The 14,340-nt window shown below is 40.7% G+C and overlaps 1 protein-coding gene across 3 annotated transcripts; it reads right to left on the minus strand.

Annotated features, from left to right (window-relative positions):
- Positions 1-138: 138 nt before the first annotated feature.
- Positions 139-14,270, minus strand: HDC (histidine decarboxylase). Of its 3 annotated transcripts, none has more exons than XM_037394291.1 (13): positions 13,357-14,270; positions 11,429-11,586; positions 10,418-10,590; positions 9,279-9,392; positions 7,758-7,880; positions 6,794-6,928; positions 5,704-5,847; positions 5,390-5,456; positions 4,380-4,542; positions 4,184-4,274; positions 2,899-2,997; positions 2,130-2,231; positions 140-1,945 (listed from the first exon to the last, which is right to left on the minus strand). In XM_037394291.1, the coding sequence occupies exons 2-13, from the start codon at positions 11,454-11,456 to the stop codon at positions 1,187-1,189; spliced, it is 1,998 nt and encodes a 665-aa protein (XP_037250188.1). In that variant the 5' UTR covers positions 11,457-11,586; positions 13,357-14,270; the 3' UTR covers positions 140-1,186. The 3 variants fall into 3 exon arrangements, with proteins under 3 accessions (XP_037250189.1, XP_037250188.1, XP_037250187.1); XM_037394290.1 differs by having other exon boundaries at positions 11,429-12,481; XM_037394292.1 differs by lacking the exon at positions 7,758-7,880 and having other exon boundaries at positions 139-1,945; positions 11,429-12,481.
- Between the last annotated feature and the right edge of the window lie 70 nt (positions 14,271-14,340).

Consider the following 14,340-nt stretch of genomic DNA (forward strand, 5'->3'; position numbering starts at 1 on the left):
TAATATTACAGAATGGAATAAAATAGATCTTTTCTTACTGGAAAGGGTTAACAGGCCAAATTCTACTGCCTCTTGTAACACATGCTTCAGTATATCCCACCAAGTTTAGCTGATGTTGTATGAAGTAGGGAAATTTTTCTGATTAACCAGGCTCATTGTTTATATAACTTGAGAACAGTTGTACTGGGTCGGACTGAAGATCCATCTGGCAGATGCACTGCCTTCAAGAGGGGGTGATTATAGGTGCCAGGAGACAACTATGGAGAAGGCAGCAAGCATCTAGCAGTGCTTTCCCAGAATAATCTCCTAGCAATCATCACACTTCCTGACTCAATAGTAGTATCTCTGAATTTAGAGTTGCCTTCAACAGATTGTTCTCCCCCCAGGTTTTTAAATTGTTATTGAAAAATATGTAAATCACTGGCCTCTTGTAGCAATAAGTTTGTTTGCTGCACAGAGATGCTTTCTTTTGTAATGACCCTTCGTTCTTCTGAGAAAGGGTGAAATAGCATTCCCGCTCTCTTCCCTCACGCACTTGTGATTCACAGACCTTAGGCCATGCTGAGGAAGGCCACAGGCGCTCAGAGCAAGGGCAACCGCTCTTGCAGCACGGCCGTGTAACGCCTCCTGTGTACTGTAATACATTCCACAGAGGGAATGGCAGGGCTGCTGTGTTTTTAAACTCAGGGAGTTTTTAAATTGCCCTAATACAGCAAAATCTCTTGGGTTACACCCTTCTTTCTGCACAGTTCAGAAGTGATGTTGGCATTGTCTGCACACGCAGATCCTTACACTAGTGTAGACAGTTTAAGTGAAAGTCTTAAAAAACCAAAAGCGTCCATGGTGCAAATAAATAGTCAAACGGTTTATCCCCTACCAGCGTATTTTGTCAAAATGGCTCTGGAGTACCAGCTACAAACTGTCCATTACCAGGACTTCTAAGGCAGAAATTGGCATTCTTCACCATAGTCTACAAACCAGAGTTTTGTGTCATACGGCTGCAAGATTTATTTGGTATTTTAATCTATAAGTACACGAGGTTTCCACCAGTAAAAGCACAGGAATTTTCTGTGTGGTCATTGCCACTACTTACATATTGGACAAAGTAACACGTAGTATTGCATGTGAATAAACAAACTTTGGTTCTCTACCTGGAGAAGTCTTACGGACCGAGCTCTTTTACTTGTTAAACAATGGCTTGCAGAGGACAACAAGGCAGCTGAAGGCCACACTGAATGCTACACTCTGGAAAGTTCGGGACACTGTAGAACTTAATTAGTTTTTTGAAGGCACTTTTTTTGATCATCACCTCTTCAGGCAGCCTGGAAAGAATTCTGGCATTTGCATGAGACTCCTTCTCAGTGGCTGCTGCCTTGGGGTTACATTGCTCGAGACTACCAGTCATTGGCACACTGTTGCAGCTAAGGGAACGTGCTGTCTTTTTCTTGCCTTGAACAGATAAATAACTGAATAAAAAAGAAGTTAACTTATGTTTGGTAACATCCTGGACATCTTCCGGAAAACAGTCATCTAGAGGATCCCCTTGACCTCTCACTTGTTGACTAACCACACATGTACTGGGACTTGCTGCTGACTTCTTAGGCTGAACTACTATTTTTCTGGAAGGCATTTTGTGTTTTCCTCTATCTAGATAAAGCTGAGAATCATTACTAGTGGCATCAGAGCTAGGCTCAACTATCATATTAGGGATTATTCTTGACCCATCACCAGAATTGATGCAGTGCAACCCATAATTCTGGCTAACAATTTGGGCTGCAGTATGTTGAATGATGTTCCAGTCTTGCAGAATATCTTCCCTGGTTGTGAACTGAGATGTTACAGTAAAGCGAATGATGAATTTGTCACGAACAGTTGCTGGAACAAGGAAGAGCCTGCCAGAACTGCTTAGTTCTTTCAGGAGTTTTTCTGTCAGCCAGTTGGGACCCTGTTTTAAATATGAATAAGAAGAAAAAAAAAAATAAAGACACTATAGTTAGAATTTCCAACAACATCCAAACATCATAAGAACTCCAGCATTACAAATTCTTACACAAAGTTCTTAATGTCTGGGGAGAGATCAGCTGTGGTCAATTGATTCCAAAGAGACATGCAAAAGGCTCAGTCTTTACCTTTAGACGGAATACAACCAGTCCAAGATGTCTTGTGGCAGGAATTTCAAAGAGTGGATCACTTTTAACCAAGGATTCAAAGAATTTGGCTGTTTCAGTACCCTATAATTAAGGAAAAAACCCAGTAGTTATGTATTGGTTTGTCACAAACCCACTGTAAGACACTAAACTAAGTAGTTAAGAATTCCTTTCCTTACTAAAACACATCATTCCAATGCATGAATGGCAGCAAACAGAAGAATGACGACCAAGCTAAGAATTTAAAAGTCTGTCTCTATTTGCCCAAACCCTTGACAATGAATAAGAGTAACTGGACTAGATATAGGAATTTTCTAGAAGAAGATTTGAAAACACAACATGCCTTCTCAGATTAGTCCTTTTGCAACCAACCATTGATCCAAAATATGATCCCTTTATTTATGCTCCAAAGACTTAAGACCATAAATTTTCATCGCAATGGGTTCAGCCATTCATCACAGCCTGCCTCCCTAACAGCTGCAGCTTTGCCTCAAAGAAAGCTTCTAAGATCAGTACTCGGTCATGTGCAGAAGGCACTGACTGACCAAGTCGCTCTCCATCACCTATTGATTGCAGGAAGGGTACAGGAAATCTTTTGTCTACACAGTCAATCTTTCCAAATTACTTAACCAGTAAAATCAGCACCCACCGAGTGTTCACACGCAAGCTTTTTGTGCAAGAGGACTTGTTATGCCCTAGCTACCAGTAAGTGAACATCATACATTTATGCTCGGATTGTTAATTTACATACATGTCGGACATGAGCCTGAAGCTTTTTCACCCCAAATGAACGAATCACAAACCACAACTTCAAAGAACGAAATCGACGACTGAGTGGAATTTGCCAGTGCTGTGAAAAGACAACAGTTGACCAGCGAGTGCAGAAACAACAGAAAGGAGCGTCCCCTTACACTGCTGCCTCTGTCGCTTCAGACTTAGGTCAGAAATCTCTGTTGACACAAATCATTTCAAATTACTGAAAATCTGCTAAACCTAGGAAATAGCCATCAAAGAAATGCTCTATCTACACATTTTTCAATTAATTGCAAAAGTAAGATTTTGGCAATTCCTCTTAATCTATGGCCTGGATATGCTTAGAATTTTTTGTTAATTACCAGCTAACAACATCTTTTTGCATTTAAAGAGCATTATCAATTTCAGATGTGTCCATTTACACTTTAGATCCGAGTGCTCAAATCAGTTCCTGTAATTTGCATATTTAAGTACCATCCTGAATTTTTTCCCAAAACAATTATAAACAGCAACCGCTGATGTAGGGCAAGACCCTTCCAGAGGAAGCAACACCTAACGCATGCAGAAGAGTGACAGAACATATAATGCAAATACTTCTAGGGAGCTACGCAATTATATGCAGAGTCCTATTTAACCGCAAGAGGGACTCCTTGATAAATTTTTTCCACTCCTCTCCACACTCACTCTAGTGAAAAGCACTATTGATTTCAAGGAAACAATTATCTTTTCAGGACCAGGGTGAGATCATAGCAGAAACAATTGGCAGTGAATATTCTTTTGTTTTCCTGTGCTGAAATCTGCTGTAAGACTGATCTAAAGTGAAATGCCTCCTTAGCTCTCTTATGAATATCTTAATGCGAAGAAAAATGTAATTCATTCTACTGCTGTTTTACAGCGTGGCACTTCCATCACTTACTCTTTTCTCTCTTTTAGTATGTACCAGAGGTACAAGAAAACCAGTCAAAATGCCACCACTAGGAATTACTTCAGCAACACAATGCACAGAAATGACCCTTCTAACTAAAAAGGCAAGGCTGGATCCCCATCTGTGTAAAAATCTTAAGTATTTCAATCTCTATATTTTACATATAATTTTATAATTAATTTTCATAACCAGGGCTCACTTCAGTTTTATTACTTACTCTGCATTAGGATCTCAGTATAATTGCTTTTATGCTTTTATATAGTATGACCAGCTATAAGATAAGCACGCTCCAGAGTGTGAGGAATTTTGTAGTCTGTTTGAACATTTTATATACAATTTAACTCAAATAACAACTTACCATGAAATCAACAGCAGCTCCTGAATTGGGATGTCTGAGGTAAACAGGGTTAACACTGAAGGTTTGATGTAGTTTGTATTTATCCTTAACCCTATCAAATGTAGAATGAACTGTATTTAGCAAAAATTATGCAGAGAAAAACTCTGCAATTTGCATGTTATCCTTTTGGTGGTGTTTGTGTTTTGCCTTTACTCACCAAAATCCAGTGCAGTCAAAATGAACCATCATCCATTTGGAAGGGTTAAAGGTAAAGGAATCTGCATATTCAATTCCATCCAAGAATAATCGAAATTCAGGGCATACAAATGCTGTTCCTGCATACGCAGCGTCAATATGAAGCCAGAGTCCCTCAGCATCACCTGTTGGAATTGAAATAGTTTTACGTAAGGGACAGAAGGAATCAAAGTACATGTTTAATCTCTCCTCTCTGAAAACTAGGTGCATGTTTTTGCAGAAGGCAGACAGGCTGACAACAAAATAGCAAGCAAGACAATTGACAATCTAGTTTTATTCTAAAGCTGTGGATCCAGAACCCCAAAACATAGGATAATGCTGAAATCAGATGGTGTCTATAAGAAAATTCACTATTCCATATTTCATATGAGGCTTTTCAACATCTGATTTGTCTCACCTGCCTTTCTACTAAGTGAAATTCCCCAGTACAATGCCAGAATAAAGACACAGTGGCAAGCAAAAAAGACCCAGAGAGAGAATTGACGCTGACCCAACAAGAGAAAGTGCCACAGCAGCTATTTGTCAGAATTTAAGCCAGAATAAGGTCTGCAATCATGTAAAATCTACCTTTTGAACCGGTGGCTACAAAAGATGTCCTAGCAAACACCACCTTCAAAATGCCTTTGCTAGGTTAAATATTTATGTATCCATCCTACAGCAGTACTGCACTCTGTACTGTACAGTCTGTATTCCCTGAATAACCACATTAAAGATTTATCAGTTGGCAAATTTCATCCATCTTGAGTAGAATGTACTTTAGCATCCTAACCTAAATCTTATAAAAATCACTACGAAGTCTTGTGCTGAGTCCACTGATCTTTGAGACACATCTGAAAAACTCAGATCATTAGTGTTTCTGCTCTCCTTTGTTTTGGCACGAGAATTTCTCATTCTATCTTTTCTGTGCTATCATAGTTTGCAACTCGGGGGAGGGGAGGGGGAGGGGAGGGAAGACACTTAAAAGACACTTACAAATTGGACCCAGTTCTGAGAGATTGTCAAAAGCACAGACACCAGTTGTACCCAAAGTTGCACAAACCTAGAAGGAAACAAACCTGTTAAGATGGCATTTTTTAAACAAATGGACGCAGCACTTTAAAAGTGGGTAGGCCATCACAGACAGTTGAAATGATACTAATTTTTTTCCAATAAAATAGAAATTATTTTATGCATTTTAACTTCCAGCTAACATATTTAATTAATAAGGAATGTTTCAGATTAAATTTTACGTTGACATCAAGCACACAAAACGATGCCGATACTCCCAACCAGAAAGCTGAACATACAAAGACTGGCACTAGGCCTTTCCTTCTGTCTTCTGCAATGGCTTTCTTCAAAGTTTCACCTCTGAGGGAAAAGTTCTCATCCACAGGCAGAAATTTCATCTTCACAAGAGAAATCAAGCCAGCCTTTTCTACAGAAGAATGTGCCTTTAAAAAAAAGAAAAACAGTAAGAAAGCAAGCTCTGAAGCTGAACAGCTGTGGTAAGTTATGGCCTTATAAAGACAGCAGGAAAAGCAGAGATAAGGTCCTTATTATAATCCATATTAATACAAGTCTGAAAGTTTCTTTGTGAGTAACTACAAGAAACTGTTACTCCAGTGAATGCTTATGTTCCATTTATTTGGGTTCTGGTCTCTAAACTGTAGTAACAGGCATCCTCACCTTGTGTTTGGAGGGCCATTTATCAGAACTCAGCTCTTAAAGGAGCCTCTAGAAATGGATCAACCTCAGTTTATTCCCTCCTCCCTGCCATAAGAAGGTAACCGCCCCCTGAAGTTGCTTACTTCTGGGCTGGGGTAGACCAAACCCCCTGATGAGAAAAAGCCCTTTTAGTTATACTAAGAGAGCCAGAACGAGTGTGTCTCCTGTTGCAGTTTTCACAGGGGAATACAACTGTTCAGTTCAGGAGTCCAAGGATGGAACAGGTTTGCAGGCAGAGCTGCAGTACTGTGTCAATGTCTCCTCCAAGAACAAGCACAGAGGCCCGGAGTGGAGACCACAACCCCAAGCAGCACTGGAGTAATGCCCTCAGCATGCCTGTCCGAGTGGAAGGAGGCTGTGAAGAAACAAGAGCTGCAGCAGCACGAGATCAGCACCTACTTACTGCAGTAAGGCTTTGTGACACAACAGGAAGGACGTGCCGAAGTAAGTCACGTGAAACAGTCTCTTGAAGACTGCCAGGACCCTACAAAACCTCATCTCACACAGATTTCGTTTCCCCATTTGCAGAAAGCAACATTGGAGGGGCTCGTTTATGCCTGTGACCATTCATGTTTGCGGTTTTGTCTTGGTACAGAAAGTCACGTTCGCATTGTGTGGTCTGGACAAGACAGCAGAAGCAAATTTATTTTCTTTGTAACCAAAAGAACCTACTTGATCAGATGCGTAAGCGATGAGGCGAGAATTGAGTGAGGACTCATCAGTGTCTGGCTCTGAAAGCTTCATCTCCAGAATTTTGTTTTTCCTTGCTGCTAGCAGTGCAACCAAGGTTGATTCACTCACAGTGCTCTGCAAAGACATTGCTCATTTACTGCAACATATTACTCCTTTATTGCTATTTTGTCAGGGATTTACGGATGTCATTGAGGTGCTCAGCTGCCCATCCCCTCTTTTCTACCACCGCTTTTCTGGGATGCAGTGAAAACTTGCTAGCTGATGAGCAGGTCCCTGGGCCAGCGACACAAAATAAAGCCTTTTAGCTGCTGTATACTTTTAACATGCAGGACTGAAAGTTAGGGGGAGTAAATAAATCACATTTTCCTTTTGTTCTTCTACAGCTAAAATGCAGTATCTCCCATAAAAATGACAAACCTGAGCAAAGCTCCTTACAACACCACAGCGTCTCTGCACCAATTCCAGGGGATACTCATTTAGGCCTTGTGAAAGGAGGTAAAGGTTCAGGCCTTGACCTTGCAACTCTCAAAGTAGACATGAGAAAAAAGAAAAATAATTTCTTGCGTGGCTACGTACTGCTGGCAGAAGGAACAACAAGGATTCCTTCTCTAATTATGCAGGAATCACTTTAGTGAATAATTTGCTTATGTGAAACAGACCGAAGAAACCAAACCTAACTCTCCTCTGTCCTTATATAAGGCCACAAGAATACCTGCTCCTCATCCATAACACAACAGGACTAAAAGCAATACTAATTCCTGTTCTATAATCTTCTATATTTAATACTAAAATTTGTGAAAGTAACGTCAAATTGGGTTTCATCTCTATTCAGACCCATAGAGCAAATCTTGTTGGTTTTGCCTGCAGGAAAAACTATCACCCAGAAGGAAAATCACCTGAGTGAAAACAAAATGTTGATGAGGCCACCTCTGATCTCCCCTACCTGTAATACTCCTCCACCCACACTGTCGGGATGGTGGTGCAGGAATTTATCTGGAAGGCCCAGCATTTTAGCCAACCAATCCATCACATTCATTTCCAGCTCTGTACAGGCTGGACTGGAGGCCTAGAAAAATAATTTTTAAAAAAGAGAATCAGCCTGTAATTCATCCTGCAAACACAGTAGGAGTATAACCCTTAGAGTAAACCACGTATCACATTCTAATTAATAGCTATTAACGGGTTTTAATTGCCTTGGGAGAAGTCTCACCCAGATGCAACAAAGGCAGATGACCAGCTCTGTGACACTGGAGATGTAAGTAGCTCATGGGGTAAAGCTATAGCCCATACCTAGTTGAATACAACGCTACTGCAATAAAAATTATGTTGTTTGCTGAGTTCTGTACTACAGACTGCTAGGTTAAGGTCACAGATGAGGGTGAGTGCCAGGTACCTTGTTCATTCACAGCTGCTCTCTTAAAACCAAATACAGACTCCCACTAACCTCCTTCAAATGCTCTCTCCAGATGACCTGCATCACTCTCAGTGCTGAGCTTCTAAACTATCAATAATTTGAGAGTCATTCATATAAAAAAAAAATTCACAATGAGCTATTTGAGACAAAGCCCTGAAACTGCAATTCACCACACAAGTACAGGCTCTTGGTCCCTGAAGAGACAGAGCGCTCATCTATCTTCCAGCTGAGTTAAGGGAGGCTTTTTGCAGTGGCAAAAGAAAGATGAAAGCCGTTCTGCAGTATCCAGCTTTCCACTTAAGAAAGACTCTGTTCACATTGCAAACTTAACAGAAATCTATCACAGCTAGATTGAGGGCACAGAAATGGGTGCTTCTGTGTATGCAATGAGCTAATCTTATACAACTACATGAAGACTATAACCACCAATTTCTTTGAAGGTTTATGAGCTTCTACTGCTTTCTTACATGGAGACATAAGTCTACAAATCCAGGCAACTTCACCACTGGGGAAAACACTGGCTTCAGAACGCTACTGAGGTATGTAGAGTCATAACCAAGTAGCACTGTGTACCTGCTGCAGGAGGATACAAAATATTCAGACTGGGACAGGCCACTAAACAATTATTTTCCGAAGAGGAAAAATGGGAAATGTGTTCTCTCAAAGGAGCCGGAGAACTGGAACAGAGCCCAACGTAGCCTGCAGTCATGGATGGTGTCTCTTCTATTGCCTGCAGTGCTTGTGTAACCGTCTTGGCACTGAGACTAGATGACAGGGAACAATGCTCACAGTGGGATATGCAAAGGATTAGAAAACAGACATTTCTAGTGGTATATTTCTTTAATTCATTCTCACTACTAGGTAATGTTTACTCTTATATATTCTATTTATTTATTTTTCTAAGTGATCTTTGTCATTTATGCAAATGACATACAATTGGTTAAAGTAAATAATTATACTGACTCACAGAAGAAGAGAGAATGGCTATGACCTGCTCCCTGCATAATACACACAGGAGATAAATATCTAAAATAACAAAAAGAAAATTACCCATGTGAATCCCAAGCAGTTAATTGCATCAGCCAACATATCTCCAAGGAGTGAAGGCCAGGAAGTAAGAGCTGGAAAGTAGGCATGCATGTGTGGACTTTGCCAATGGACTACCTAGAACAGAATTATCTAGAAGTTAGGTCTGAAAACATCACAAATTTCTGCACATGATGTAGTGATTAGTATCTGTTTAAAGTGATGGAAAAGGATCATAGCAACCTAATATGTGCAATTACAGATCTGCTAGCAGAAAGCTACAGAGATAGTAACAGGAGTGCAGCACTAGCGAATGATAATACTGGGTCGTTATTAGATAAATTCCAAATTACAGCAAAAGCATTTATCTGAATTAAACAGGCAGTCAAAGACTCAGAACAGGAAATAATGGTCTTTTGAACATGACACAACAGTCAGAAATATTTATCAAAACATTTATCTTCATACAGGGAACCCTCGCAACAAAATTGCTCTTACTTATTTCGTCAAACAATATCTTGCCTTCAGTCACACACACCAATTTACAAATCATATAGCCTCCCTCCTTACACTGAAGGAGCCTGTATGTGGGACACCAGCATAAGTATGTTTAATGTGAATACGTCTCCTACATCACACCAAGTTTCTGCAAACATCTGTAAAGAAAATTTTAAAATACACTTTGAAACAGCTTCTTACCTAAAACACTTAATTGGGTAATATGAACTCATTTAGCAGAATCTGCAATACTTATACACAAGAGGAAGGAGACCTTTACATGCAAGGAGACAAATCTTACAGGTAGGTGACCCTGGACAAGAGACATTTCACCTTGCTGTGCCTGGGTTTTCACCTCTGAGATGATGCAGGTCAGCAGGCAGAGGGGTCTTGTGAAGCTAAATTCACCAGTGTCAGAAAATCACTATTCCCCTCTAAGCAAACATGAGTTATTCTTAATGTATAAAATACTTCAAAAATACATTCGGTCTGTCCCCTAAAATTGTACTTAGGAACACAACAGTAATCTCCAGAATCCTTCTGCAAACCTTATTCTATATTTTGGGCACTTTAGATACATGTTCTGTAGAACCTGTGCATTCCAGGATTTGGTGTTCACCCGAGGTAGTAATGGCTTTTTCTTGTGATTATACTTTATTTCTTACCCCAGGCATAATAATCTTCTCTATATCTCCAATGATGTTGTCCCAGCTGTCTGGGTCCATTGGGGCAGAATCTGGCAACTGGGCTCTCATGTAACCTGGCTGTACATCAGGAGTCACTCGTCTCTCTCTCACATTGCTCAGGTACTGGCAGATGTAGTCCACCATCTCCTTCCCTGCAAGAAGCAAACCAGTGCTTTGAGTTTCAATTGCAGGAAAACTAACAGTGCTAGTACTTCATGCAATTTGTCATTAGCATCGGACAGGGCTTGGAATACTGCTCCGAGGACAGCCACAGGAACTAACCTTCCTCCTACACCCTACTTGTCCCATCTAATAATGTAGGGACACGGCTTCTAGAACAGGCTCCACGGGCACAGAACAGATCCACAGGGTTATTTCAGCGTTGCCACTGAATAGTTCAAATGTACCTTTAAAATACAATCATGGTACAAGTACAGTTTAATTACTGATAGACAGATTTTTTTGCCTACAAATTAACTGAAACTGCATTTCAGACATCAAATTTGCCTAATTCCCCATGCTTCCCTGTCGTTACGGCATACCCCCTTTTGCATCTTCTTAAAAAAACTGCACAGGTCCACACCTTTTCTCCACTTTTTAGGCAACCTCCTCCAGCCCTGGCACCGAAGTTTGCTTCCCATCTCCAGAACTGTGCCAGTATCACTGAAGTTTCATGGTGTCATCCAGGGAAGAACCACTGTGCATAACCTCTTGGCACAAGTTTATTCAGAATCACAGTTCTGCAGCTTTCCCACAGTATTTTAAATTTAAGACCAAAAAAAGCCTCAGTCATCCACTGACTCCAAATCCATTAAACTCAACCCTGGAACACATTTTTGTCTCGGCCTCAGCAGATCTAATTCTCAAGGACATGTCTGCAAATGAAGAGTATGTATAGCCCATCCTAATTCTGGGTACCATTCCCAGCTCTACAACAGCTGATCTCCACAAGCAAATGCTACCTGTTTCCAAGAGTAAAGGATCACTTACCTCTCCGTCTGTACTCCTCAGGCTCCATGCTGATTCCTTCTAAAAGCACCTCTTCACACCTGGGCCACAACCCTTCAGGAGAGGTGGGCAGTTTGGTCTGGTGCCCTGCTAGCTGCTTCACCCTTTATAGCTCCCTTGCTCTCTCAGACTCACGCATTCTGGAAAAGGTTTAACGCAGGCAGGTTATTGGTGAGCGTTTATCTTAAACTCCTCCCAACTGAGGGCTTTTAGTCTCTCGTATGTTCTCATCTGCGCTCTTTTGATGTTTAAGAGTCCATCTCTAAGAGGGGCTGCCTCTGGGCTAACCCTTTCCTACTTTCAAATGATCTTTCAGAAGTCCCACAGTAATCCACGTCATAAATATATGACGCATTAACATCAGACTTGTGGGAAAGTAAAAGCTCAAGAGTTTCCAAAACCAAATAAAGGCAGACATGTCACTCTAGCACACTGAACAGTAGTCATTAAAACATGCCAGCGGCAAGAACAAATTTGACACTGCAGGCAAGGACTTTTCATTTAAAGAAAAAAAAAAAAAAATTGTAGGACCGTGTTTTCCCCAGCGCATACCTACATCCCCCAAGGCTTCAGTGCCTACGCTGTCAGTCCCTTGCTGCTAGAAAGAAAGGCACTACAATTACTGCCAGTTCCAGAACTGCTGTACAAAGCTGCAATGATCCTGTGTGGACATCTTGCCCTTCCAGATAAGATGAGGTTACACTGCAGGGTGATGTTCCTCCACTGATACCACCCTAGATTGCTGAGCTGGGAAAACATATCTTCCCCCCTCACTGCTCTTCCTTTCCTCACGCATGATATGCATACGCACTGGGATTTGGCCTTAGATCTCCTGAATTCCTCCAGCTCCTGCACCTGGATGATCCTCAGTTTGGAAGTGCAGCCATATAGATTCCCCCTTGTTCCAGCTGTAGTACCTGAGAATACATCCTGACCTCCTTGGCAGCATCACCTTTGTTTGACACTGTATCCAATGTTGAGCACTTACTTTCACCAGAAGGAACGCACCTGGCTCTACACTGATACCAGGCAGTCCTGGGAAAAGAGAGGTGGGACTTACGGACTAAGAACCAGAAAAAGAAATTATTACATTGTAAAGTATACGCTTGCCCTATTTTTGCTATACCCTAGGCTCCTGCTTAGGGCCAGCCCTGTTGGAGGCAGGATACCCGTCTAGGCTGACACCCTTCCTCTGATACGTGACAGCAGTTTCTTTATTCTCATCATACAGAAGAGAACTGGCTGTCAGAGCAGCTTTGATTTTCTGCCACAGGTACTATAACGCTGCCTAAATGCATTCATTATTCTAGGAAGTTGTTACATCTTTCTCCACCACATACTTTCCACAGAACAGTGTGAAAACCTTTCCTAGTTTCTGCTGCGATTAGATATTTGAGAAAGAACCATTTCACAGATATGACAAAGATGCTCTGATACACGCACATCAGATTAATATACTGAAATAATAAAAAATATTGATAAAGGCACCGAAAGAACAAGCACAAGAAGTGCAAAAAACCCCCGTACTGTATGCATATTCATCTGCTTTATCTCAGAGTTTTCTGGAAACAGAAGGAGAAAATCCAACAAGCTGTCCTCACAGTTAATATCTATTTATGAACCTCTCTTGGCTTTGCTGCAAATGCTACCATAAAGGGGAACAAAGGCAGCAAGAAGGGACTGGCATCAAGCACAGGACCAACTCAAAAAGAGGTGAAAATTCTTAAAACCTGTGATTCTAGTTCATTACAACTAACTCATACATTATTTTAACATACGGACATCTGTTCAAAGAAAATTGGTAGCTAATTACATTTATGATTTCAATTTGGAACAGCAAATAAGGAGCAATACTTCTAACAATGTTTTCAGAGCTCGACTACACAATAACTTTTCCATGTGACACATACCCTACACCTTTGCTCAAAGGTGATAGTTTCATCAGGTTGGTTTCTCGTTCTGTGCAGAAGAGAACAAACAGCAGGTCCTGTTCGGAACTAGAATAAAATAGGTGATAATGAATTACAGGTAGGGTAAATATTGCTGGTGATAAATAAATCTTTGTTATAGCTACCCTGCACTTGGAAGGATTTTGTTACAGACAATGAGGAATAGAATATTTGCTCACAGGAAGCAGAATGAATAGAAAACGTTCTTTTCATTGTTTGCTACAAAGGTCTCTGCCATCAAAACCGTGGGAAATGCTCCATTTGGACATGAACACTACCACTATCACTACTCTGACGAATGCTGAAATTCTTATCATTATTAAGAACACAGATTAAACTGTAGTTAAGTTTGTGGGACGTGGGGACGCAAACATTATTTTGATCACAGAGTAATCCAATCGCAGCAACACCTAACGAGCACATTTAACTTGACTAATTTGTTCCTGCATTTGCTAGTAACTTAACAGATAGTTTGGGGGGGGAAGGGGGCGGGGGAAGAAAGAACCCAAAGAAATCAACCCTAAAATATAGTAATTTCCAGTTAGTCACTGCACAAGGCTTGCTTCAAGTCCTTGTACCAGCTGAGCATGAATATATCCTTGAAGACAATTCTTCTAAAAACCAACACCACAGATTTTCCATTTTTTATTATCTTTTGATTATTTTGGAGTAAAATTTGCCAATGGGGATTGAATTTGCCAAATTTATACCAATACCAGGATACTTAGGATTTTCTCCTAACTGTCAATTCTACAAACTCCAAGGTTTGAAGAAGGAAGATTTTTACTTCATATTGTATAACGTAATTCTTTCCCCATTCCTCCCTCCTACCTTTGAAGGCCGCTCTAAGCCCGAAATAGGTTTTTCATATTTTTCTGAATAACTAACACAGCAAAGCCTTGACCTTCTAATGCGCACACAAAACAACTGAAATGGAATTGATTC

This window comes from Falco rusticolus, chromosome 7 (assembly GCF_015220075.1).
Source record: "Falco rusticolus isolate bFalRus1 chromosome 7, bFalRus1.pri, whole genome shotgun sequence".
NCBI lineage: Eukaryota > Metazoa > Chordata > Aves > Falconiformes > Falconidae > Falco > Falco rusticolus.

Excerpts from the sequence above, each read along its gene's own strand:
- HDC (XM_037394291.1), bottom strand. The coding sequence starts at position 11,456 with ATGGAGCCTGAGGAGTACAGACGGAGAG. Across the intron at positions 9,393-10,417 it reads AGAAGATTATTATGCCTGGG|GTAGTCCATTGGCAAAGTCC; the intron begins GTAAGAAATAAA and ends ATTCTGTTCTAG. Across the intron at positions 5,457-5,703 it reads AAGGCCTAGTGCCAGTCTTT|GTTTGTGCAACTTTGGGTAC; the intron begins GTATGTTCAGCT and ends GTTTCCTTCTAG.